Consider the following 26817-nt stretch of genomic DNA (forward strand, 5'->3'; position numbering starts at 1 on the left):
CAATATTTACCAATTTTATTTTAATATGGAAGGATTATGTTCACCAACTAGCATCGAATATTTTCACCAAGGCGACGTACCAAATTTATAACAGACGGTGAATAAAATATACTCCCTCCGTTTTTGGAGAAGAAATACTTTCACTTTTGAATTTTGACCTATTTTTAAATTAAAATAAAAAATAGAAAAAATAATTATGAAAACAGAGAGAGTAACTGTTACCGAAGCAAATGATATTTGTATTCTATTTATTGTTCATTCCGCCCATTTTTTTCATTAGTCTATGATCGTACAACAATATAATTTATGCACTCGCGAAGAAGAAAAACAATCCCGTCAGCTCCAACTGATGTAGTTAACACTACAACAACACGGATTGAATGTCAAATCCCTTTACCATTCTTCCCCACAAACATCCAAGACATCTTAAACAAGACCCAATCAGTATCAACTCAGATGTTATTTAGTTTCACAACATGACACATATGGCTGGTAAGAAATGCAAAAGTTTACAAGCGGCAACAACTAACACCATTGCAAACTTACCGGATCATAATGGTAACGTTTGAGGAATATCAATGGGCACAAAAATACACGGCACTGATCATGAAAAATGACCCAACAATCCCGAGACAACAACAGAAAACTACAACGACTACTATCTACATAGGATGGACTGCACCAGCAATTAACTGGATCAAGATAAGCACAGATGACGCTTCAAAAGGCAACCACATCAATTCAGGTGGAAACATAGGGATTACTCATAATGGCAAAAATAGCTATTCAACACCAATGACCTAGGATTCGGTTTGAAGTCGATTCACAAGCACTAATAACTCTAGCACAATCAGAAGAACCAAAACCAAGGTACCTAATGAATATACTAAAAGAGATCAAATCACTCATGCATGACATTCCAAACTACAAGCTTACGCACACTGTGAGAGAGGCGAATCAGTAGGCGGACAAACTGGCAAATAAAGCGGTCAAAGACCAACTACAGAGCACTACACCGACAACAACAACTAGTTGGGAAATCACTTGTCCGACCTTTCTACAACGGATTGTTTTCAATGCCAGAATGGGAATCGCCTTCCCAAGTGCTGTAACATCTACTTAATAAATAAATAAATAAAACGGTCACCCTGCTCAAAAAAAAATGTTGCATTAAGGAAGTGGTTTTCATGTATATGATTCTTGGCGGTTATATCATAAGGCTGCTAATGGGGTATCATTTTGTTTGGGGGTGTACCAACCCAAAGACAATTGCTTTTTTTTGTCATGTATGTATATTGGTACACCCTCAGGCAAAATGGTACCCATTAGCAACGTTGTTATGTCACGAGTGGCACATACTCGTCAAGGTTATATTCTACCACGCGTTGGAAGAGAAAAATCTGCCGTGGATGACTTGGATCACCTTACTGAAAAGTTTCTCCGTTTGATGTAGTGTGACTAGTGCGGGTTGGATACAAGTGTTTCGCCGCATAAGGATGTTCGGTTACCCAGATCAAAACTGGACTCCTTGGAGATACAAGTTACAACAGACGGCAGATCCGCATGCATGTGCCAACCAGCTCAAAACGGGACTCCACCAAATAATCGCTTAAAGATAAATGCATACGATGACACACACAAGAGACATTTAATCTCGGACTACATTCTTGATAACGTAGGAACATGTCATGGGATCCGAGGACTACACCTCCATGGAGGATTAAGCTTAGAAATAAGGCTTCATGTTACCAGACAACTAGGCCTAGCTAAAACTGGGCAAGACAAGGTTATCCGTACAAGATTTAGCTGAAGGTTCTGAGGCTTAACAATGCACAACTTCGTGCAAGTGTAGTAATGTCCTAGAAATTTTATCAAGCCAAAAACTTTATACTTCCATAACGGTTCAAGAGTATAAACGCCACAAAATTTATCAAGAATTAAACAGAAGACCATGAAAGAAAAACGAATCAAAAATATATATTGAAGTTTACTTATCTCAATCTTTGACGGCATTTTCCTTCCAATTTGAATATGTATATAACACTAGCTAGTGGCGCTGTCTTTATATTTTCATATAAGTTAATCTCGAGCTCATACTATAGCAACGATAGCTCCTTAATTACGGCCGCCAATTTCAACAACAGTAGATAAGAGATTGCAACTGATACTCTATTATGTATTTACGATGCTAAACCGGATAACAACTCTCGAGGACCTCCCATGTGAGCCGGAACCCGCCTCCTTATTTCTTCAAAAGCACACATTGTTTCTGAATCAAGTCCCCCAGCAAACTGTTTTCAGGAATAATTTGAACCAACTTTAGTACTTGTACAGCTATACGGAAATGAATTTACAGTGCAGTACTTTTTTCAATCCAACCAACCAAAATGTTGCACCAGACTAATATTGATTTACCTGGTGGGCCCTGAAAGCAAATCGAACACCCTGAAGAACAAGAGCTTCCTGTGTGGACTCTCTTTCTGAACTCCTGACAGATTCTAATTCGACACAAACTCTCTTCATGTACATTCTTGCCAGCTTCATAGACGCCTGTTTTATCTGTTATAAATCATTAAACTGAATTAGTTCAATATAACCATTATAACGAACCCCGAGGCCTTCCCTGTTTAAAAGGAATGTTTTTTGGATAGTAACACATACTTTAGACACCATCCCTGAATCGAGCATCCAATCAGTAGGAATTTTGCAGTCTTTATAAGACACCATTGTGGAAGTTCGTAATGTAATTAATCTCTGTATACTACGTTCAGACCTGATCCCACGATAGAAGATTGCGAAAATTCAGAATTCCAAGTTAATGTAGAAAGATAAGCATAAGTAGAACCATGTAAGGAAATGGAGGCTCTTTTTCTGATTGATGTACATACTTATCCAGTAAGTTAGCCATTTTCTTCAATGCTGTTTCATATGGCATGAATGGTTCATCCTTATACGAAGAAACATCACTTTCAAGCCGTTTAAGATCACGATACTCAATAGCAGCTTCCCTCATAGCATCAGCTTTTCTCTCGGGCCAATTGAAATGTTTAAGTACTGCTCTCTCATCAGCCTGATTCATATTTGAAAAGTTTAGCCAGCTCAATAAGCTAGAGTAATCAAGTCACCTACTAGCTAGTGCAATTAGAATAACGGATCATAATGAAATATCCTCTCTTTCTCATCAAAAGACTATGAACACAACTACAGTTTCAGGACTTACCAACGAAGCAAGTTCACCATCAAGCCAATCTACAAATTTCAGGACATCATCTATACTTGAATAAGCCGAAGTCTGCACTTTGTCGATAAGGGAATTTACGAACTCCCCTTTTGTCTCTATATCTCTTTTAATCTAAAAACAGAATTTGTACTGCCTAAGTGAAAAACAATTTCATTCAAACCAAAACAATATACTTTCAAGAAAGTTACTATTGCTTACAGCTAGCAAGTGCGATGAGCGATTTTGAATTTCTCCAACAATGCTGTTATGTGCATTAGCAGGCACAGGGTAGCTCCGATTAGTCCCACGTGATGTCTCATTCTTCCCTTCCTGTCTCGTTAACGAATGATAGAATTGCACAATTGATGAAGCTTTTCGTGGGGTTACTGCTTTACCAGGGAGACGTGGAAGAGGTGGCGGTGGTGGGGGAGGTGCCGGGGACAATTTTGGCTGAATCTTTGGCTGGGTATCTGCAGCACTAGGACGAGAATGTATCGATACTGAAGACGAAGATGGTAGCTTGTTAGAACTCCTATCGATTGCAACATCTTTTCGTCCTTGCAAGATTCCCAGTTTGTGGCCAGTAAATTCCTGTACATCTCCCAGCCTGGGTCTTTGAAACTCCTCAGTTCTACTTGCTTCCATCTTTATCCAAATTATAAAAAAACAAAAAAAACCTCACAAAGTCAAAATCTTGGAACTATTCAGCTTCCAACTCACCCCTTCTTTTTTTTACATCAAACTCTACATTTTCCTTGAAGATGTGCACTTTACTTTACAGACGGTATACTATTTTTCAATTCTTTATTTTGCACCAATGCGGCATCTGAATCTAACTGAGTGAATCGGATGTCAGACCGCTCCAACCAAATGTTTCGACTCGTCAGACTCAGTGAAATCTATCTAACTAAGCAAAATGGTGCTAAATTAAAATGTCAGGTGACCAAAATGTCAAAACGGTGATAATGCTTGAAACCCGAAAATTGGAGTGATGATTTTAAATGCATGTAAAAAAATTCATTAGAATCAAGAAAAATAAAACAAAAGAATTTAGTTCTTACCTGATCATGATTAGAACGAGCTGAATTTTTAGCCTGAGACAATTTTTCTTCATACACTCTGTTCTGCGTCTGGAGTTCATCATTCAAGCTTTGCAATTTCACCAATTGATTCCTCAAATCCAAAACTTCGTCTTGTAAATTCTGAACTAAATTCTCGCTAACAGCAAGTTTCTCTTGTAATTCTTTTACTTTCACCTCTGATTCATCTCCATTTTTATCACAAACAACCGAATCAACATTCCGTCGCGGCCTCAAAAATTGCTCATTAAGAGACCGATTCCCAAACCTACTCACAGTTTTCACATCTTCATTAGTTGCTAATTTGGGTTTACTATTCAAACCCAGAAGAGATCTTCTAACTTTCTGTTGACTGTTAATTGAGGGACTTGATTCTGTTGGAACTGGCTTAATTACAGGTCTTGATTTCAGTCCCAGTGAAACTCCATTAACAAGTTCTGATCTTGGCGATTCCTTAACAACTTTTGTTGCTGTTGATCTAAATCTAGATGGTGTTGTTTGTAAGTGAGCACTCTGCATCACCTTGTTTTCACTTGGTTTTGCTGGAATTTCTTGCTTCATTGCTTATACCAACTTGGGGTCAACAAAGAATTCTTCAACAGAGTATACAAAAAAAATTCAGCTCATGGGGTTATCTCCACTAATTATCACAGAGCCAGAGAACTTAAAGTTGGTAGGAGTAGTATTTTTTGTGAGAGTTAGTGAAGTTGAAGAGTTGTTGACTAACAACTAATCTAATAGTGTAGATAAACCAAAATGCTATTTTTGAACCTACAGAAGAGTGCGTGTACTTTGGACCTGCTGGCTATATACATTTATCCGTTAGGCTACACGACTCCCTAGATAAGCATTTAACGATTTTACTATTCTATTAAAAAAATATTTACGTATTACTGATTTTTTTTTTCAACAACCTCTAGACAGAACAACAACATCTGAACTGTTTATGTTTTTCGGGTCACTATAAACAGAGATACACAAGGATAAAACCAGACAAAGGTATTGAAGAATGTATGGGAGCATCTTCAACACCCTAAAGTACAGAAATTTATTGTAGGCATTGGTACCAATTTTTAATTCTTTTTTCTGTTATTTGTCTATGTATCGAAGATTTTGATGATGCATCCAATCAAGAGTGCCGTGCATGATCTACGAATAATGAAAAGGGACTAGGTGGCCCATGACGTAAATAGTTTGGAAATATACTTGGATTGCCTGGTTTGATTTGTTTAACAGTAAGTATGTGTTTTGTAATAGTATGACCAAGTATCAAATATAGCTATGCTTTGACATATACTTGACATGGAGAAACGAAAACAACTAACTAATCATATTCCAGTACTGGTTTAGCTCAAAATTTGTCACTACTCTTTAAGTTGTTGGATCACCATTAATGATAGAAGAGATAAACAAGTAAATACAGAACCAAGATCTGAGACATAATTGAAGTGAAACCAAGATCTAAGACATAATTAAACTAAACTTAAATTTGCATCCAGATAAGTGAAAGTTATTACACTCAAGTTGGGTGTGATGGGTTATTCTTTTTGGTAAGCTGTCAATGGAATAATGACTACCAAACCCAACACCTGAAAGGGAACCCTAGCTAGATACCCCTTAGTTTCTCTGCCTTAAACAATAGGGAACAGACAAGAAATGGTCCCTAAAAGAACCCTTAGTTTTCCTTAGGTGCATCTACTTTGATGCTAATTAAGTTTTTTTACAAAAATATAAATCTTTTTCACCACTACAATCCAGTAGCACATTGTGTTCCTTTTCATTTGCATGTGAGTTGATGCCATTGTTTCTCATGTGTAGACATATAACTCTATAGTTTTTCTGGACTCTTTACATTTGGAACTTTCTCATTCTTCTAAATATGCATTAACATTTCTTTAAGTATTTTTGTATGGTATTCAATGTTTTGATATATGATTAGTGCCATGTGATTCAACAGTGCATTAATTGCCGAATAGAGGAAACAAGAACATTTGTTCATAAACTAGTAGTAGTACTTGTCAACTTACTCATTCTTTATTCAAAACACTAGTTCTCTAATCTTTACTTAGAAGTTAATTGACATTCAAATTGTTGTCTGCTTATTCTTGCCTTCTTATGCAAAAAAGCAGAATTGTCGAAATATCTTGTTTTCTCCATCATGACACAAAAATCTCACACTTTATTGCTTCTAAAAAGATCTCGAATATGATTATTTTTTAGTGTGGTCTGTATCTTCAGGATTCAGTCAGGAAATTACCATATCTAGGATTTTTGAATGCTTGCGAGGACAAATGGTGTGTGAAAACGCAGTAGTTGAAAATTTTAGTTTGGAATTGTATGTTGCATTCTCCACCTTGAAATTTTTCTCTGTGTCTGTCATTTGATCGATGGTGGGCTCTAAAAATTGTCATTTTAAAGATTCATAGTTGGACCATAAGGTTTTTTTTTCTCGGAATTCCCATATTAATCATGTATTAATAATACTAAATATCTAATTTCCTTTAATGGGATTCTGCTTTTCAATAGTGGTATGTGCAAAATCCGCCTTTTGTGACTTTAACTTTATACTAGTTTATAGTCTGTACCATCACTAAACATCCCCTATAACATGCATTCAAAATTGGCAAAAAAAAATTTGGCACTGGAAACTAGAAATAATCAAATGCTATTGGTTTCCAGCATTTGATGATGACAAAACCCCAAAAGAATAAAATCATGACACTGCATCCTCTAGGGCCTGGCTACCACTGTTAGGATCAAGAAAAATCTTCTAAACATTCAACTCTACACAGGCTTGCAGCAAGCTAACAAACCGGCAAAAAGTTTCATCATATATAACACAAGCCATCCCGTGCATAGTCTAAACCATGGAGCTCAGCTACCCATTGCGGAGGTATCACGGGTTTGCCTTTTGAACCAAAGGCCACTTTTTTGTATGCATTGCATGAAATGAGTATCATTACAGGAGGGGACCAAAGGCAAGAAGAATGAGAGATGTGATATATTGTGGCGTGCTATCTTATATACAAGTTGAGCTATGTGGATTATGAGGGTATAAATCTAGCTAGCTAGTCTACTTAAATGCCATCACATGGTAAATAATCGATCTCTCTTGTGTGTGGCACACTGAGTATCTTAGTGCAAATCAACATATATTAATTTGATCAGTAACCGGCAAGATATAGCAAGAATTTATTGATTTCCTGTCAGGAAAACATCCTGGGAGCACAGATCTAAGTCTAAGATAAATTACTGATTTACTATGTCAATTGTATTAGTAATAGTACAACTCACAAAATCGTAAAAATGATAACTCTGATGATAATCAAACGAAAAGCATTTTATAAATTCAAGTTTAGTACTAAAATAGATTGATCAAGTTGATTACCTGATATTGGACCGAATGAAGAAATAAATAAGTAGAAGGACTCTGGTTTAATTTCTTCCCATTTGGCTATCCATCAAACGATCTTCAGATAACTCGGCCGGAGTCGAGAGGGAAAGAGATGAGTTATGAGGAAAAACAATGTTTTGTCATGTCAACTTGTTTATATAGCTAGCGTGACTTGTAAACTGAAAAGAGAAGAGAAGAGAAGAGGCTATAGAGTACTCTACATAGAAGATAAAAAGCAGCTTTCGGCCATGAACATTCAACAACAACATGTGGTATTGTGAAGGTAAAAAAGAACTGATTCATTGAGAAGTTAAAAATTAACACATCTTTTAAGATGTGAATTAATCACGTTCCGTACGTTCACTAACTAATTTAATGTGACCATCAAGCAAAACCATCGTTTTTTTCTTTTATAATTTCAATTAATAATCCATTAATTTAGAGCGTCATGACTCATCAAACCGGAACATGTGTTAACATAATCTAGAGAGTGATTATATACTTCTGCCTCATATTTGTGGAGTTATGGGAGACACGTGGCCTACATGCATAGATTTTATGATCTCATGATGATGTCGGTCTGGAGTGACCGACTCGGGATGGTTATGAGCCAGCTCAACTGCTCAAATCGTTGTCCTTTTAATTCTTGCATTCTCAGCCATATTTTGTTTAATTCAATTCAACGTCACTCGTGACAAAATGGGATTCAGTTGATGAGTTGCTTTCGGTATGTCTTAATTAACAAATGATTAATTGCACTATGGATAAAGGTAATATGATTACCATGTATAAGAGTAATTTGCAATACTAGACACTAGCTAGTGGTACAATTGTTTTTTAATTTAATAATTTCAGATAATTATTTACTATAATAATAATTAATGTTGTACCCGGCAGATATGCATCAAATCTCAAGTAGCTGAGTAGTTGATTTCAGGTGTGGTTGTGAATGTTATGAATTTCTTTAGAGCAAGGAAAGGATTTTAGTTTAGACTCAAGAGTTATCTTGTACCATTCATACCTTCGGAAAAAAAAAACAACAACTTTATATTGTATGATTATAGGGCATGATTTATCCTTAGTAAATTTATAACCCGTTTAGTTAGGGGCACGTCTAATCACTGAACTGACCCAGAGTTGAACCTTTTCAGAAAATTTCTTTTCACATTTTTTCAAGCTTTATGTGGGCAATTTGGCCAACTCTAAATACAATTACTAATAACCACGTAAACCAGTTGTTCAGCTTTTGTAAGTTGGATGCCAAAAACTAGAAAACGTGAATCTTTTAGATGGGCATTGCATGTTTTTAGGCAAAAATACAACTGCCTTGGCAGATGGAGTACATTTTATTTTTTGATGCTAAAGAAAACTTAATTAGACTGCAACGCAGTTATAATCATCTTTCAAAAGTTTGGTAATGCAATCAGAGAAATTTGGCATAAAACAGAAAAGTTTGGTAATGCAATCAGGGAAATTTGGCATAAAACAGAAATCTAGATCCTCGTCTCTTGCTTTACGAGCTAAAGAGTGAGCTACATTATTGCCCAGTCTATGAATAGACTTAAAAAACCAGAGTTTACTACTACTTTTACTCTTAGACTTAATTCTCTCAATAAGACTTGATTTGAACCAATGAACATGTGACTGCTTTTCCATGACAGATCTTATCACATTATCACAATCCATCTCAAAAATAGCTCTATCTATCTGCAATTCCTCCAACCAAACCACTGCTAATTCCAAAGCTTTACACTCAAAATGCTCAGCCCCATAATCTTCATCCACCTTTAGATCCTAATCAATGACCTGTAAAATCACGAATTATTAGCCCAATACTATCTTTTTTAGTTGTTGGAATGTAAGAACCATCAATATTTATTTTAATAAAATCCTTCTCAGGAGGAACCCATACTTAAACCTGTAAGAGATTACTGCCTCTAGTATTAATACCAATGCAGTTATTACATTAATTGTTGTATAAGGTTAGAAATTCTGGTACTAGAAGTCTGAACATCAGGCTTGGTTCCTTGGAAAACAAGAGAACACCTATCCTTACATATGTACCACATGGCACACATTATTCTAGTCACATAATGAGCATTATTCAAACATAAGGAAGAATCAGCATTTCCAGTACTGGTAAACCAAGAGATTATCCAAGCTTTCACAGAAGCAAAATTACCTGCAATATTATCTATGTTGGCATTCATAGTTAGCCACATAGATCTAGCAAATGGACATTCAAAAAACAGGTGATTAGTTTCCGTACTACAGTTACACAGATGACACTCAACCTGAATTTCATGTTTGAAAACTGCAATCTTAGCTCTAACAGGAACAATGCCTTTGACGCATTTCCAAATAAAGAGCTTAACTCTATGAGGGATTTTGCATTTCCATAGGTGAGACTAAACCTATAGTGTCCATAGTTACAATACTATTAACCTCTTCAGAGCATATAGTATGATAAGTACTTTTAACAAAAAGATTCTTTTTTCTGTCAGGTTTCCAAATCATAAAATCCTCTCCAGTAGTAGGAATCTGCATATTAAGGATTAACTCAACACAATCTTGAGAAAATAGAGTATTAATAGTATTTATATTCCACAATCTTGTTCCTGGCAGGAACAAATCACAAACTAGGTTGAAATTGTTATAGCTAGAAGCTCCTACAATAGGAATAGGTGGGCTATCAAGACCTACAACCCAGTTATCTATCCATATGCTAATTTTTGTACCACATCTAACTTCCCATATTGTGTGTTGTTATATAACCTCCCATCCTGAAAAGATGCTTCTCCATAACCAAGAACATTCATCTTTCAGTCTGTCTACATGCAGAAAACTATCATCATTTTCATATTTGGCCTTAAGAATTTTGAAACAAAGAGATTCATCATCATTACATACTCTCCAAGAAACCTTATCTAAAAGGGCAGAATTAAAATGTTCTAGGTTTCTAAAACCTAAGCCTCCTAGAGCTTTAGGAATCATAAGCTTGTTCCATCCTATGAAGAAAAGACCTTTTTCTTTCCCCCCACCAAAATTATCTTTGCAAAGTAACCATTTGAGCTATCATGGACTTAAGAATTCTAAAACTACCCATTTGATGGGAAGGGAGAGTGTTGAGCACATATTTGACCATAATAGTCCTAGCTGAGTAATTCATAGTTTTACCTTTCCAGCTTTTAAGACTAGAGCCAAAAGATTGTAAAATAGGCTTAAAAGCTTTAGTTTTATATCTTCCCAGTAACAAAGCAACTCCTAAATATTTATCAGTATCCACCATTTCATTCATATTAAGAGCATTGGCCAGTTCTATTCTAGTTTCAGGACTTATATTATTACTAAAATAGATACTGGATTTATCAAAATTGAGCATTTGGCCAGAATACATACCAAAAGTAGCAAGAACATCCAGAATACCAGCTATATTATGCCTGTTTTCCTTAGTGAAAATGATGATATCATCTGCAAATAAAAGGTGAGTTATACCTGGAGCCTTTCTAGCAGCTTTAACTCCAGAGATAACATGATTATTAGCAACATTCACAAGAAGCCTAGAAAGATATTTCATTGTTATTATGAAAAGATAAGAGGATAAAGGATCCCCTTGTCTTAATCCTCTAGTAGGGCAAAATTCTTCAGTAGGAGAACCATTAATAAGAATGGAAATCCTAGTTGTACCTATACATTGCTCAATTAGTTAACAAAAAGTTTCAGGGAACCCAATTTTCCTAAGCATTCCTAGAATAAAAGGCCACTCAAGTCTATCAAAAGCCTTAGAGATGTCCAATTTTAAGGCCACAGTATCACTAAATCCCTCTCTATGTTTCATTGTATGTATCATTTCATGAGCTATAATTATATTATCATGAATGATTCTACCAGGCACAAAAGCTACTTGAAAAGGAGAGATAATATGCTTAAGATGAGGCTTAATTATACTAGCAATGATTTTATAAATGATTTATAAACTGTATTACACAAACCAATTGGCCTAAAGTCAACTGCATACTTAGCGGTGTCACCTTTGGGTATCAAACAAAGATAGGTCTTATTGAATTCTGTTGGCATGAAACCAGTAGAGAAAAAACTTTGCACAACCTGCACAATGTCTTTACCTACAATACTCCAATTAGATTGGTAGAAACCTCCTTGAAACCCATCAGGCCCCGGTGAACTCCAGGCAGACATACTTTTGACAGTATCAAAAATTTCTTTATTTGTTGGTATTCTACAAAAACTCTCAGAAGAATCAGCCTCATTAATAACAGTGGGAACAATATCAAAGATACTTTCAGGAAATTGAACATTATTAGAACATCTAACTGAGCTAAAATGAGTAACAAGAATTCTATAGATATCTTCTCTACTATCATAGTAATTAACTATCAAAAAGACAATCAATATTTTTCCTTATCAGCCTCCTATTAGAAAGAGTATGAAAGTACCTTGAGTTGTTATCAGCTTCAACAATATAACTGTCACAAGAGTTTTGCTTATAAAAATCAGTTTTGACATCAAACCAGAACTCCGATTTCTTATTAATGTCAACTAGATTGTCATGCTGAGTAACAGAATGTGGTTGATTCTGCACAACTAAAAGTTGTTCCTGCAGTTTATTAATATATTTATCTATATCACCAAATTCTATTTTATTCCACTGAGAAAGTCTTTTCTTCTAGTTTCCTGATGTTTACTTGAGAGTTGATAGGCTGGAGAGCCGTTAATGGTGTAATTCCAAGCAATTTCTAACTGATTCTTAAAAACATTATGTTTGAGCCACATGAAACAAAATTTCAAAGGTCTCCAAATTTTATTACTAACATGATCAGTTTGTAACATTATGGGACAATGATCAGAACCATCCTGAACAAGATGATAAAGTTTCGCATTAGGAAAACTGTTAAACCAAATATGATTTCCTAATGCCATGTCAATTCTAGATTTCTTAGTGCATGTACCCAACTTATTACTAGACCAAGTATAGTCCCTACCAACATACCCTAGATCCATAAGACATCACTCATTGATTTCATTTTGTGCATATTTATCCTCTGCAGAGACAGATGAGGAAGCTATATCATGCAAGTGAACATTAAGGTCTCCAATGACTAGCCAAGGTTGTTCTAAATTTTCCTTGATTCTTTTCATAACCTCCCATTGTTCTTTTTTCTTTTCTAAATATGTCGAACCATACATGAAAGTAACAAGAACATCAGGTTTAGCTACATGTAGATTAACAACTACATGAATCATATTATGAGACACTTCTTGAATAACACATTTAATTCTATCCTTCCACATTAGAAAAAACCCACCATCAAGACCTATTATATCAATGCAGATGAAATTACAGTAGTTCTGTGATTTAGCTAATTTGATCATTTTTCTTGATCTATTTTCGTCTCAGAGAGAAACAAGAAATCAGGCGATTGAGTTTGAATTAAATATTTAAGTTGGTATTTTGTATGTTTTTTTGCTAGCCCATGAACATTCCAAGCAATTATCTCCATAATGTAAAACAAACGGTATCTATAATAAAAGCTGTAACTAAATTTGACTGTATAAGAAGAAAGATAGATAATAATCTGCAGAAAAGTTTTAAGATATACCTGCATAGCATCTCTCTTACTTGCATTTGTGGTTTCAACAGTGCTTACACTTGAATCATTTGTTTCCATCATTGAGTTGCCATGCTGATCCATATTAGTAGTAGAAATATTAGCAGACACAATAGGTGGTTGAACATGGATATTGTAAGGATTCCTGGATAGTTCACTATTTAGGATAGAATTTCTCATTCTCTTAGATTGTCTCCCATCATCTCTTTATTCACCGAGGGGTTCATCAGTACCCATCTCATCAATTACATTATCTTCCATATCTTGTTCAATAATATCTTCAGCACTAGTTTGCTTTTCTTTTAGGTGGGCTTCATATTCAGCTTCAGACAGTCCATCTAGATAAAGAAGATAAGACCATTCCAGACACTTACTGTCATCATGACCAATGACAAAACATTTGTCACATATCTTCTTAGGTTGTATCTCCCAATGATATCTTATCCGAACTTTTTCACCAGACATAGTATTTCACCAGCCTCCACGATGAAGTGGTTCATTCAGTTTTATCTCCAATCTAGCTTTAACTGTATTACCATATCTTGGTCTACATTTTGGGGGATAGTTGAAATCTTTTTACCCATAAATCCAATAGCTTCATCAACCGCTACACTGGTTAGATGTTCCAGCTTTAGGTATTTGAACTGTAGCGTGTAAATATGATGAGTGAAATTGTAATCCTTAACAGGAACACCATTGGTATATTTTAGAACAGCAAAGAGTGCTTCCCCCACTAACCAAGGACCATTTTGAATGAGTTCATCCCTTTCTTCTTCAGAGTTAAGTCTCACCAGCATAAGATTATGACCCATAACTCTAATATGCTTGTTTCTATATCTCCTCCAAAGAGTGTTGATTTCTTCTCTAATGATTCTCATATCAATCTTATATTTCCACACTAGTTTTCCAAATATTCCAAAGTTCCATTCTTCAGCAGCTACATTAACTGTTTGTTGTGATCCAACAACTCTCCTTCTCTCCAGAAGATCAATTGCTTCTTTCCTCAGTTTCCTTGAAAGTTGGTTGATACGATTCTCAGAGGATTGTGCCATTGCCAGAGTAATGTTATTTTTCTCTACTAATATGGAGTACTGGTTATGATGTTGAATAGTCCCTAAAGGATACTTCTATGCATTTATATTCTCACCGGTATTTCTAGGGTTTATATTATCTTGCATTTTTCTGTTAAGAAAATACCGAAATCTGGTAATTGACCCTCAATAAAAGGATAGGAAAATATGGTGAGAGTTGTGTGATAATTTCTGAATGAGGCAGGATAATAATTATCCCTCATAGGACTGCTGTATTTGCGGAATTTTGACGAGTGAAAGTTTTGAATTTGAAATCCATGGAGAAGATGAAAATTGTTATGATTGATCTGATGAAAATGAGGAAAAGTTTGGGTTTCTACCTGATTCTGGTTTAAGCTTAATCCTAGACTTCTACTACTAATATTGACCATCACAGACTTGATGGTTAGCACCACTACTTGTAAAAACACATTCTTCAACACCACTGTTCTTGATTCAAGGAAGTTCCACATGTTGAACAGAAAAGCACCACTCAGGACACCTGTAGGGAGGAAATTACTTTCCCATTAGAGCCAGGATTCTTAAAAGAAATAATCAGTTATCAAACTTGAAAGAAAATTAAAAACCCAAAAACTAGGCTATCCTTAGGAAAACACAGACCATTATATGAGTTCCACAGTCATTCATGGTGAAATTATAAACATAATTCAAAGAAATCGAAAGAAGAAAAAAGATTTAAAAGAAGATTTTAGTAATCATTTTCCAGATTAGATCTAATGGATTACGAAAAATCTTAAGATTTTGAAAAAACGATTTTGCAAATGAGTTAACTCATTAATCACCCGATTTACAGAGTTTCTGTCTCAAAGGACCTAGCTTTTTGATAAAGGAAATCTAGTCGTTTGATAAGCTTGGCAGATGGAGTATATAACTAGGCTGCTAGAGAAGTCACATAGACAACCAAGGTGGTTGAGATTTGGGTAGCGCGCACACGTCTAAAATGGTCATGTGAGAAACTTGTGTCCGACATTTGGACGCACACGTCTTAATAACAGACATATTGGTGACATCACATGCATATGTCACACATTATTTCAGTATGAATGTCTATTGAAAATGGCTGAATTTTTTGAATATATATTATTTTATTAGTATATATATTTATTCTTACACAAATTAGTTATTTATCAATAATCTATTAGCATTGTTGAGAATTTTCATTCATAATATATAGTGGAAAATATCACTAATTTCATAACGTATCTACGTCCTAATTTTTTTGAGAATTCGTTCGTGTCCGTGTCAGTGCAAGCAACACAGGTTGAGATCAAATCAGATTCCAGTTATAGAAGGAGGGAAGTGTTGGTTGAAACACAACGAAGCGAGACGAGCGCAGCTGAATTCTTTTTTCTTTTCTGCTTAATGGGATTTTCCTTTCAAAAATTCTATCCAGACATACAGAAACAAAAATGATGGGGGCAGAGCTATGGCCTGTGGTCCACATTACGTTACACAGTTACAGCTCCATAAGAAACTCGAGCCAGAATACTAGTACAAAGAACTTTTTGCAGCACCATATCACGCGCTGATTGCATGCGCGCAACAAGTTGAGTTACGAATAAAACAATAAAACAAAGTTGCAAGGTTGACCTGCAAAAGAGACCAGTTGCAATGTTGCACAGGAGTTGGACACTGCTTTTAACCGTTATAAACTAACAAAATGGGCGAAATGCAAGTGATAGGGCATTGGTGCTAACTCGCTAGTCAGTGTAGAGCGCAGACCAATGTCTATCTTAAGCCAATTAGCCAAGGTCGCAAGATAGCGTTTAAGGACCACAAATTAGTTATAGGGGCCAACTAGGTTTGCAGTTTTTTTCATTATCGAAGCCCATCTGGTCAAGTTGGCGAGGCTCAAACAAGGGGAAACACAAAGTCACAATACACTGATGACATAATTTGCACAGAATCTCCAGCAAAACCAAACGAATCTATTTTGTGATGGATGTAAACTATTTGTAAAAAGTTTCTTCCCAAACAAATTAGGATTTTTAAATTACACATTGTTGATTAAAAGAATAAAAATCAACCACCTTCTTCATCTTCACTTTCATCGCTATATGAAACAAGACTTCCAAGAGTACCTTTAACTGGACTACTATGAGACTTATCATTGTTATCACCAACGGATGTTTTAGCAGTGTCCGAAGAAGGCCGATTACCTGGTGAACTAACTTGTTCCGTCTTAGCCTTCTTTGCTTGTGGCTTTACTTTTATAATCAATCCTCCTAATGGTTTTGTTGGTGGATTTTTTTTTCTGAGTGGCTTCACTTCCTATTGTGCAACCAAAGGAAAAAAAGAAAGATATGAGGATACAATTTCATATTATCGGTTTCGAGCCTGGCGCCTAATCTGTTTGTACATGGATTAAGATATTCATGCATAGTAAGATATTAGTTGATGACTCACCTCCACCTTTGGTACAGGGGATGTTTCTTTGATTTCATGTAGAGCTGTAGAATGAACTGCAACTGCTACCTGAAAGTAAAAACCGGTAAACATCTTAAGAAAAGATAAGAACACAAACAGTGTTCAACAGTAAGTTTGATACAACACAATTTTGGTATAAAATTAGCCGTGACCAAAATAACACTCATTTCAAAGGTTTATGAGAGATACTGAAGCTATATACTAGTTAATGAATTACTTGGAAACTCCGAAGTTGTTGGGCTTCTTCATCTGCTATTTGCCGTTCATATGCCTTTCTCGTCTAGACAAAAAAAAAAACAAAAAAGAGCTATCCGATTTAAACAGAATAATGGAAATGGATTGGAACGAGGGTTGTATGTGAAGCAGAAATTGTAATTCGTATCAAGTATCGAAGGTCACCATTTCAATATTGTCTAGAAACTCTGTCTCATCCTCATCTAAAGCTTTGGGTGGCCCTGCCATTGGATAGAGTAAAACATTAATCTTTCTAAGAAGCATCTCTTAGCCAGCTACGTAATAAAGACACTACAATGGGATACACGAGTTTGTTGAAGTATTTCAGGAAATGTTCCAGCTACAACCCAACTGAATTTGAAGCTATTTAGGTTTCATAATTACATGTATTAATCCATAACATCACAAATGTGACTGTTCATAACCAGTAACATTATTATGTACAGCTATTTGCATGTAATATGAGTCCCTAACAAAAGCCTCTTACGCATAATGCAGGAACGAATCATCCATGGACGAATATTAAACGAAAAGTGGTAGCCAAGTCACTCACTATGCCTTATCTTTTCATTGAATTCTGCATCCTTCTTATCCTTATTATCCTGCAGAATCTGATATAATAAAGAAAAACAATAATCACTAAAAGGCATCCAAATTAGCTCCAAAGATATCCATGCTACATGCCACTTGCACCGTAGTTACTTGTGTGCTGCCATGGATGGTGGCGCCAATCCATTAGCCCTCAGTCTCCAGGATGGCCCACCAATCAATGGTCAGCACTTTCACGGCCATGATCGGGTTTATAGGGTGAATGCCATGATCGGGTTTAAAGGGCTTCATGTCACCATGCGTGAGCAAGTGGCGTGCAACTAATATGTGCCCTATGATTTCTCTCTAAAAAGAAGAAACAACCCATATTACTGCTAACTTGAGCATACTGCCTTTTAGGGTTTACATATAACATAATGAATCAAAATTACAACTAGAAGTTAAGCTACAAAAAAAAAAACCCACATTCCATCATCATCAGAAGTCTGTTTCCATTATTCAAAATCAACTTATTCAGCAAAAAATCGAATTTAAGCTAAAATTAGAGAAAGAACGGAATTGAACCTCAAAGAGGGGTCTATCTCTCTGAGCAGTTCCATCTTCAGGTCTTTCTCCTCTAGTTTTCTTGGCTTCAGATAACTGCAATTAATCAATAAATACACATAAAAAAATGACCTAATTTGATAAAAAATTTATACATGTGGAATTAGGAAGTTGAAGGGACGAACCTGTCCTTCTGAGACGAAGTTCATTAACCTAATAGTCGAAGAAGGATCTTCTTCTGCCATGCTTTAATCACGCCTTTGCTCTCTTTCTTCTTGTCTTTTTCTTCTTCTTCTCAAGAAACGTATGGATTTGGAATATCACTCGTCTTTCTTCTGCTTCTCGAATTTAAAAGGAAAGAATTGAGGAAGAACTTTCAGGAATGAAAATTTGTTCAACAGTTTAACTTCTGAATAAATAAATCTTACGGCTGCGAATGGGTACGGATTACCCGGTATCGGTTGGTTTGTGGTAGAACCGATTATGACCCATTAATGGGTACCAAAACTTTTGTCGTAATGTGACACAAAGAAAAAGACGGAGAAAATAAAGAGATAAGAAGAATTCTTATTGATGAGTAGAGAACAAATAAATATTACAGCTTCTATTTATAGGGATATACACAAGGGCATCCCGGTAATAAACGAGATTTATCCTAGATATTATCCACATAAATAAATATTTATAACACTCCCCATGATGACCACTGTGTCAAAGTCACAAAATATATCAGGAAAATCAAGAGAGAAAAAACCTGAAATGTGTGAGACTCAGAACAGTGTTGGACACGCATATGCTGCCTCATTAAAACCTTGACAAGTAAACCCAGTGGGACAAACCTTGACGAAGGAAAGAGTACAACGCGTTTAAGTCCTAATGATGCTCCCCCTGACGGATATTTCAGCGAAATCTTTGCCTACAAATCTTTAAGTCGACGCATTCCAATCTTGTGAACTAATTTCTTGAATGTAGAAGTTGGTAATGCCTTAGTGAAGAGGTCTGCTAGATTGTGGCTTGAACGTACTTGTTGGATATCAATCACACCATCATTCTGTAGATCATGTGAGAAAAAGAACTTCAGAATGATGTGTTTTATTCGATCACCTTTGATAAAATCCTTCCTTTAGTTGTGCAATGCAAGCAGTATTGTCTTCGTATAATATTGTTGGTGAATCTTTAGTTGAAGGAAGTCCACATGATTTTTGAATATGATGTATTACTGACCTTAACCAGACGCTCTCACTGCTTGCTTCATGGATTGCTATTAATTCAGAATGATTTGTAGATGTAGATGAAATTGTTTGCTTCACTAACCGCCAAGATATAATTGTATCTCCATAAATAAACAAATACCCAGTTTGTGATCGTCCTTTGTGTGGATAATCACTAAGGCGATTATACCACATTCTTAATGAAAACACATACACATATACCTTAACCAGACGCTCTCAGTAATACATCACTAAGGCGATTATACCACGTTGATGATCTAGATCTTTTTCAAGATATAACTGTATCTCCATATAAGCAATGGTTTCAGTGAGTTCTTTAAGAGTTCCAAAAAGATCTAGATCATCAACGTATACTGCAATAATAGCAAACCCAGAATTGGATTTCTTAATGAAAACACATGGAAAAATAGCATTATTAGTATATCCTTCTTTCAGTAAATATTCACTAAGGCGATTATACCACATTCTTCCATATTTCTTTAGTCCATATAGAGCTCTTTGAAGTTTTATTGAGTATACACTACGATCTTTGGACTTGTCTGCTTCGGGCATATGAAATCCCCGGGTAGTTTCATATAAATGTCACTGTCAAGTGACCCATAAAGATAAGTTGTAACGACATCCATAAGACGCATTTCAAGCTTTTATGAAGCTGGCAAACTAATAAGAAACCGGAATGTAATGGTATCCATCAATGGAGCATAAGTTTCTTGATAATCAATACCTGGTCTTTGTGAAAAACCTTGTGCAACGAGTCGAGATTTATATCTCACGATTTCATTTCTCTCGTTACGTTTTCGTACGAATACCCATTTGTATCCGACAACTTTTACATTTTCAGGAGTTACAACAATAGAACCAAGAACTCCATGTTTTATTAATGAGTTGTACTCTGCTTGGATTGCAACCTCCCACTTAGGCCAATCTTTTAAACGACGACATTCTTCGATAGATTGTGGTTCAGGATCATCAATATTTTCAATGACATCCAAAGCAACTGTAAAAGAAAATTTACAATCAGGAATAATTGTATTCCTTTCCCAGTTTTGTCTTGTACCAACATAGTTTATAGAGATCTCATTGTTTTGAGGTACATGTGCCTCTTCAGGTCCAACTTGTGTATCAGTAGTTGATTGATCAATCAATGTTTCTGAGAGAATGGCTTTTTTCGGAATGCCAACTACTTATCTCTTTTTTCGCGGAATTAAATCCTTTGCACCAAGAGGTCTTTCATGCTTTAAGCGTATCGTGGACTGATTATCATGATGTCCTTCTGGGATACTTACTCTCGCAGGAATATTTGCAGCAGGTATATGTGATCTTGTTACCTTACTTGTATCGGTAAATGCATCAGGCATTTGGTTTGCAATATTTTGCAAATGTATGATTCTTTGAACCTCAAGTTCACATTGTTTTGTATGAGGATCGAAGTGGGCTAATGATGGTCTATTCCATGAAATTTCACGGCGTTCCTCAATTTTTGGCTTATCTCCCCCTAACGACGGGAAATTTGATTCATCAAATTGGGAATCAGCGAATCTTGCTTTAAAAACATCTCTTGTTTGAGGTTCTAAATACCGAATGATATATGGAGAGTCATGGCCAACATATATGTCGAGTCTACGTTGAGGACCCATTTTCGCTCTCTGTGGTGGAGCAATAGGAACATACATATCACAACCAAAAGTTCGAAGATGAGATATATTTGGTTGATGCCCATATACGAGTTGTACAGGTGAGTATTTTTGATAGCTGGTTGGTGTTATACGGACCAGTGCTGCAGCATGTAATATTGCATGACCCCATGCTGAAAATGGTAAGTTAGACCTTAAGATTAATGGTCGGTGGTGGGCCCGGAGGTGTGTGAAAATTAAGCGTATATGAAACGGGCCTACAGTAATACCGCAAGTGCACGGTCGTCAGTTGTAGCTCGTGCAAGTACGGGTCGATCCACAGAGATTGGGAGTGTTTGGAGTTTCTAGCTATTTGGGTTCTAAATTGCTATTGGGGTTTAGGTATCAAAGGGTTGTGGTACCAATGGGTTATGAATACCCTTTGGAACTGTTGGGCTTTGAATACCCTTTGAGTAAATTGGGATTAATGGGTTTGTTGTAATGATGAAGTGCTTTAGGCCTTGGGCTCAGTGTAGTGAACTGAGCTTGGGATTAAACCTGGGCTTTTGGTATGATTTGGGCCTTAGCTGGAGCTAGGCTTTTTAGCTATGAACCTGGGCTTTTAGCCTTTGGTTTCAATGAACTTAACTTGGGCTCAGTGTTGAAGTGAGCTTTGGGCTCAGTTGGCTTGTATGAGGATCTGGGCTTGACAGTGACAGACCTTAGCTTGGAAAGTGAACTGTGAGCTGGGCTTGATAGAGCTATCAGTTTGGTTTTTGAATGAGTCCACAGTGAACTGGACTGGGCTCTTAATGATCAATGCACTTAGGCCACAGTGAGCTTCAATGGACTAATGGGGAGCAAAACAAAGAAACTAGAAGAGCAAAAGATAGCAAAAGAAAGAGAATAAAAGAGAACACAGACAAAGATGAGGAACAGGGAAGAATAGGGAACAATAACTAAAGGATTAACAATGGCAGTGAAACAAACTAACAATGATCATGGGAAAGAAGCAAAAATCAGTGGCAATGAGGCACAAAGGCAGTTAGCCTAAGGCAAGGGAGCAGCAATGAAACAAATGGTAACAGTGGAGGTAAAAGCTAAGGCTTTGAATCCACCCTTGTGACCTAGCCAGATAGTGTAGTTCTAGGTTGAATTGAACATCCTATGCATACATCTAGAATGGGAGGAAAATCAGCTTGCTCACTGATATGCCCCTAGCATTGACTGTCTTTTGACAGCACAGTCAATCACAGGCATACCAGAGCACTAATTTCTTCCCATTGCACAAGCAAAACAGGCACTAAGGCTTCTAACCTAACATTCCACTACCTAACAGTCCACTAAAGCTTCATCTGAGCCTCAGCTAGTGAGACTTAGCTCATGACTAACATGCTAACACTAACATACATCATACAAGATAATTGAAACATGAATTCAAAAATTAAACATAAACAGAACATGAACATTACACAGTGAATACCAAGAATAGAACATATACAGATCAGCAAAGTTCTGGACACTGGCTAGTCCAGCATAAGCCAATTTCACACCCACAGTCCCCTTTTTATACCCAGACACCCAAATTAGGGTTTACAGAAAAATTCCCCCAAATCCCCAAATTGAACAGTGACAAAATTAGGGTTTCTCACCTAATTCGACTAATTTAATCATACCCATGTTGCCACTGTTCTTTCTCATGCTATCCCTAGCAGTAATTAGGCTTTTCTCGAAAATCCCCAAATTAACTGAAATTAGGGTTTGGGTTTTTTTTCTTACCTTGATGTGACAAATCTCCTCAATTAGCATCGACCCATGTCTTCTCTGCTTCTCCTGGTGCCTTTGCTGCTCTAATTGTTCCCTAGTTCGAGTTATTTTACTCACCCCAAAACCTAGGGTTTCAGTGGTTGTGAGATGGGGAAAATAACTAGGCTAGGGAGATGGGTTTGAGGTGTTGTCGGGTGGTTGTGGTGGTGGTGTGGTTCGAGAAGAAGGTGTAGCTGGTGGAGGTGATGGAGTTGCAGAGCTCTGCAAATTTTTGGGAAGAAGGGGAAGAAGAGCTCGAGAGAAGAATGGGTTAGGGGCTGTTTGTTTTGGGGTATAAGGGTTCGGTTGCTAGGTTGTTGAGCGGGTGTAGAGAACTTTGATGAACAGCAAGTAAAGAGCGTTGGATGATCCCATATAGATTGAATCGAACGGCTACGATGGAGAGGTATGTAGCGACCGTTGGATTATGAGATACAACAAAATTGACGGCTTCAGATGGAGTTAGGTACTATGGTGTTTGACGGGATCTTCGGAGTTTGATGCACAATGATGAGGCGATCGTTGGACGATGAGATGGATCCAATCTGACGGCTCTCATGGAAATGGGTATGGATAATGGAAATGGATTTGGGTAAGGGTTTTGGGCCTTGGGTATGCCAAGCCCATATCTTCTTTAAGGACAATTCTTCTTCTTCAAGCCCACTTCTCGTTGATCCGGCTCTTGCAAACATCATTCTTCGCTTCCTCTTAGCGAGAGTCTTTGCCGTTCCTTTGCTCTTTTCGCTCCGTGAGTTAACCAGACTTTATTTAGTACCTAAAAATGCAAAATTAATTAAGAAAAGTATTTATTCTTGAAAACAATGAAAATACAGAATATGGGATAAAATGTAGAATTAATGCACAAAAGATGAGTTAAATGCCAAGAAAAATATATAGAAATATGCACTTTTTAGCACTCATCAGTCGGGCAATCAATTGTAAGCGCTTAATAAATGATTCCGCTAAGCCATTTTGAGTGTGCACGTGAGAGATGAAGTGTTCAACATCAATGCCAATGACATGCAATAATCATTAAATGTTTTAGAGGTAAATTCACCAGCATTATCAAGACGAATAGTTTTAATAGGAAAATCTGGAAACTGAGCTCGTAGCTTAATAATTTGTGCAAGAAGTCTTGCAAATGCAACAGTACGAGTCGAAAGTAAGCAAACATGTGACCATCGTGTTGAAGCATCAATAAGAACCATAAAATAACGAAATGGTCCACACGAAGGGTGAATTGGTCCACATATATCACCTTGAATTCGTAGTAGAAAATTAGGTGATTCGATGCCAACTTTCATCAATGATGGCCTAATAATCAATTTTCCTTGATAACAAGCGATGTATGGGAAATCATTAAATGATAAGACTTTTAGTCTATTTAGAGGATGTCCATAGGAGTTTTCAATAACTCGACGCATCATAGTTTATCCCGAATGACCCAAATGGTCATGCCAAAGTTTAAAAACACCGGGATTAGAAGTCTTAGGATGACTCACATCATGTGATTCTATTAGGATAGTGTGATATAATCCAGAAGACAAAGATGGAAGCTTTTCTAGGACTTGTTTCTTACCTGAGACAATGGCAGTAATACATAGATACTCTTTGTTAGCATCGTTTGTTGTCTCAATATGATACCCATTAAGACTAATGTCTTTAAAACTCAACAAGTTGTGTTTAGATCTTGTTGAAAATAAGGCATCATGGACATGGATTTTTTTACCATTAGGGAGCATTATCGATGCTTTTCCATGTCCCTCAACAAGATTAGAAGTCCCTGAAATTGTAGTAATATTGGCCGTAGCTAATGTTAAATGGGAGAAAAGCCTTTTGTTACGAAAAATTGTATGTATTGTTGCACTGTCAACAAGACATATATCTTCGTCACTTGTTTTAGGCTTTCCATTAGAAATATCCATATCCCTTTAGAAAAATAAAGACAATAATATAAGTTATGGAGAATAAATACTAAGAAAATAATTTCATTACTAAAGAGAATTTCAATAACTAATACATTAAAATCAACTGCCTAAAAGAAAACACAATCTCTAAAAAATATGACAAAACATTGTCACTTATTCAAACCAAAATACTATTCAATCTACTAAAAAAAATTTGATCATAAAACAAATAAACTCATATATCCTTGAGGAAGGAATCCATGTCTTCAATCTCATTTCCATTATTCTTGAAGTCAGAAATATCAAGATGGGCAATATCCATTCCTATGTCATATTGGGAAAAATTGGTTTCAGCCTTCTCTTTTCCTTTAATAGACGACTGACAAAGATCAACAAGGTGCTTTGCAGTACGACAAACATTTTCCCAGTGACCTGGTGAACCACAGCGGTGGCAAACAGATTCATGGTGCTTTGAGTGGCTTTGCGATCTTTTGCCTTTGTGTTTTGGAAACACGTTCTTCTTTCCCTTCTGATAATGAGAATTATTACCAGCCTTCTTCTTGTTGTTGGGCTTTTTAGGACCTAACCAACGTTCGTGTCCTTTTCCACGATTTTCAGTAGCATTGCCACGACTTTTTGTAGCATTCATCTCTGGAGCAACTATTGAACCTGCTGGGTGACTTTGATGGTTCTTGAGTAATAACTCATTATTCTGCCCAGCTACTAGAAAGCAAGAGATAAGCTCGGAATATTTCTTAAACTGCCTTTCACGATATTGTTGTTGAAGCAAAATGTTTGAAGCATGAAATGTAGAGTAAGTCTTCTCCAAAAGATCAACTTCAGTAACTGTTTCGCCGCATAGTTTTAAACGAGAGACAATTTGAAAACGTGTTGAATTATATGCACTTACACTCTTGAATTCTTGCAAGAGCAGATGCATCCACTCAGTAAAGAGTAAAATTTACTTCTCCATTCCTTCCTCTTTTGAAGATGTGATTCATTGTGCAAAAAACCATAGTCCCATAGTTAAACAAATATGGTTGACAACATCTTTTGCTACTATGAGAGTGTTAGAGCATAGCTCGGTCGACCTCGCATGAGTTGTTATATCAAGCATGTTTGTCAATGTTAGTGATCAAAACTATGAGTCTTGATTTCTAGTCTATTATAGCTAAGTCTCGGACTAGGATAGAAAAGTGTATTTGAGCTCAAGGACTTCATGGCGATTCATCATACAACGACGAAGATCTACTCAAGGAACCGTGGAACTTCATCAACAAAAAGGTATGTGGATACTTGAACTTATCTATCACTCAAAAGTATATCTACTCTATCTCCTACTTCTTATGAGACAAAAGGTCATATGCTATATAGACTGGATCATACACATTTGACATTTCGAGCTGAGTATTCACTACTTATCTTTTTCTCGAAATCGTGTGTTGGTAAAGCGTTTCGATTTTATCAAGTTTATATTCACCTAGTGACAAAAGTCATGAAAAGTTTCAATTACTTTGAGAATTGCTCTGACGTGAAACGGTCTGTAAATAACGGCTATATAACGTCCTCTGAGAATGTCTCAATGATTGGAATGAGAGTTTAGATTACATAACCATGTATTCCTCAATCCGAAGTTCTCGAACTTTGTTGATTGAGAGAAACCGGAGGAATTGGCTTTACCAAGTCCGTGAACTCAGTTTGTGAACTCAGTCCACGAACTGACGGAAGTTCTCTTGCCGAGAATTTTTGCTGGGATTTTCCAAAAACTCGTTTGCGTGTTTAGTCCGCGAACTCGGTCCGCGAATTGGCGAAAGTCTCTTTGCCGAGATTTTCTGTTGAGTTTGGAAAAATCTGCCGGTTGCCTTAAGTCCGCGAACTTGTTTGTGAGCTTAAGTGGTTATGATCTAAAGATGTGCTCTGAACATGAAACTTAAATTACTAAGGAATTCTTTATGCAAACCGTGGCTATAAATATCATGAGCCGATTCAATCGAATCGAATCATCTTTGTTTCAATTGTGTCTTGTGTAGTTACATAAGATCTCATAGCAATTGAACAACTCTCTAACTAGTTCATTTGAGTCAATTGAACTAGT

General features: G+C 36.4%; 3 protein-coding genes across 3 annotated transcripts; all 3 read right to left on the reverse strand.

The window, feature by feature from the left end:
* Window positions 1-1954: 1954 nt before the first annotated feature.
* Window positions 1955-7963, reverse strand: LOC113333266 (protein CHUP1, chloroplastic-like). The gene is made up of 8 exons (XM_026579784.1): window positions 7688-7963; window positions 4282-4892; window positions 3440-3865; window positions 3221-3352; window positions 2889-3070; window positions 2662-2773; window positions 2416-2559; window positions 1955-2291 (listed from the first exon to the last, which is right to left on the reverse strand). The coding sequence occupies exons 2-8, from the start codon at window positions 4858-4860 to the stop codon at window positions 2181-2183; spliced, it is 1686 nt and encodes a 561-aa protein (XP_026435569.1). The 5' UTR covers window positions 4861-4892; window positions 7688-7963; the 3' UTR covers window positions 1955-2180.
* An 8356-nt stretch (window positions 7964-16319) lies between these two features.
* LOC113333246 (protein FAM192A-like) lies at window positions 16320-18587 on the reverse strand. Its single transcript, XM_026579756.1, has 7 exons — window positions 18350-18587; window positions 18186-18260; window positions 17626-17683; window positions 17238-17293; window positions 17056-17118; window positions 16818-16886; window positions 16320-16682 (listed from the first exon to the last, which is right to left on the reverse strand). Exons 1-7 carry the CDS (start codon window positions 18407-18409, stop codon window positions 16434-16436), a joined length of 630 nt encoding a protein of 209 aa, XP_026435541.1. The 5' UTR covers window positions 18410-18587; the 3' UTR covers window positions 16320-16433.
* Window positions 18588-24957: 6370 nt separating this feature from the next.
* LOC113332794 lies at window positions 24958-25662 on the reverse strand. Its single transcript, XM_026579304.1, has one exon. It carries the CDS (start codon window positions 25660-25662, stop codon window positions 24958-24960), a length of 705 nt encoding a protein of 234 aa, XP_026435089.1.
* Window positions 25663-26817: the final 1155 nt, after the last annotated feature.

The sequence above is a fragment of the Papaver somniferum genome, unplaced genomic scaffold (genome assembly GCF_003573695.1).
Source record: "Papaver somniferum cultivar HN1 unplaced genomic scaffold, ASM357369v1 unplaced-scaffold_132, whole genome shotgun sequence".
Classification (NCBI taxonomy): domain Eukaryota; kingdom Viridiplantae; phylum Streptophyta; class Magnoliopsida; order Ranunculales; family Papaveraceae; genus Papaver; species Papaver somniferum.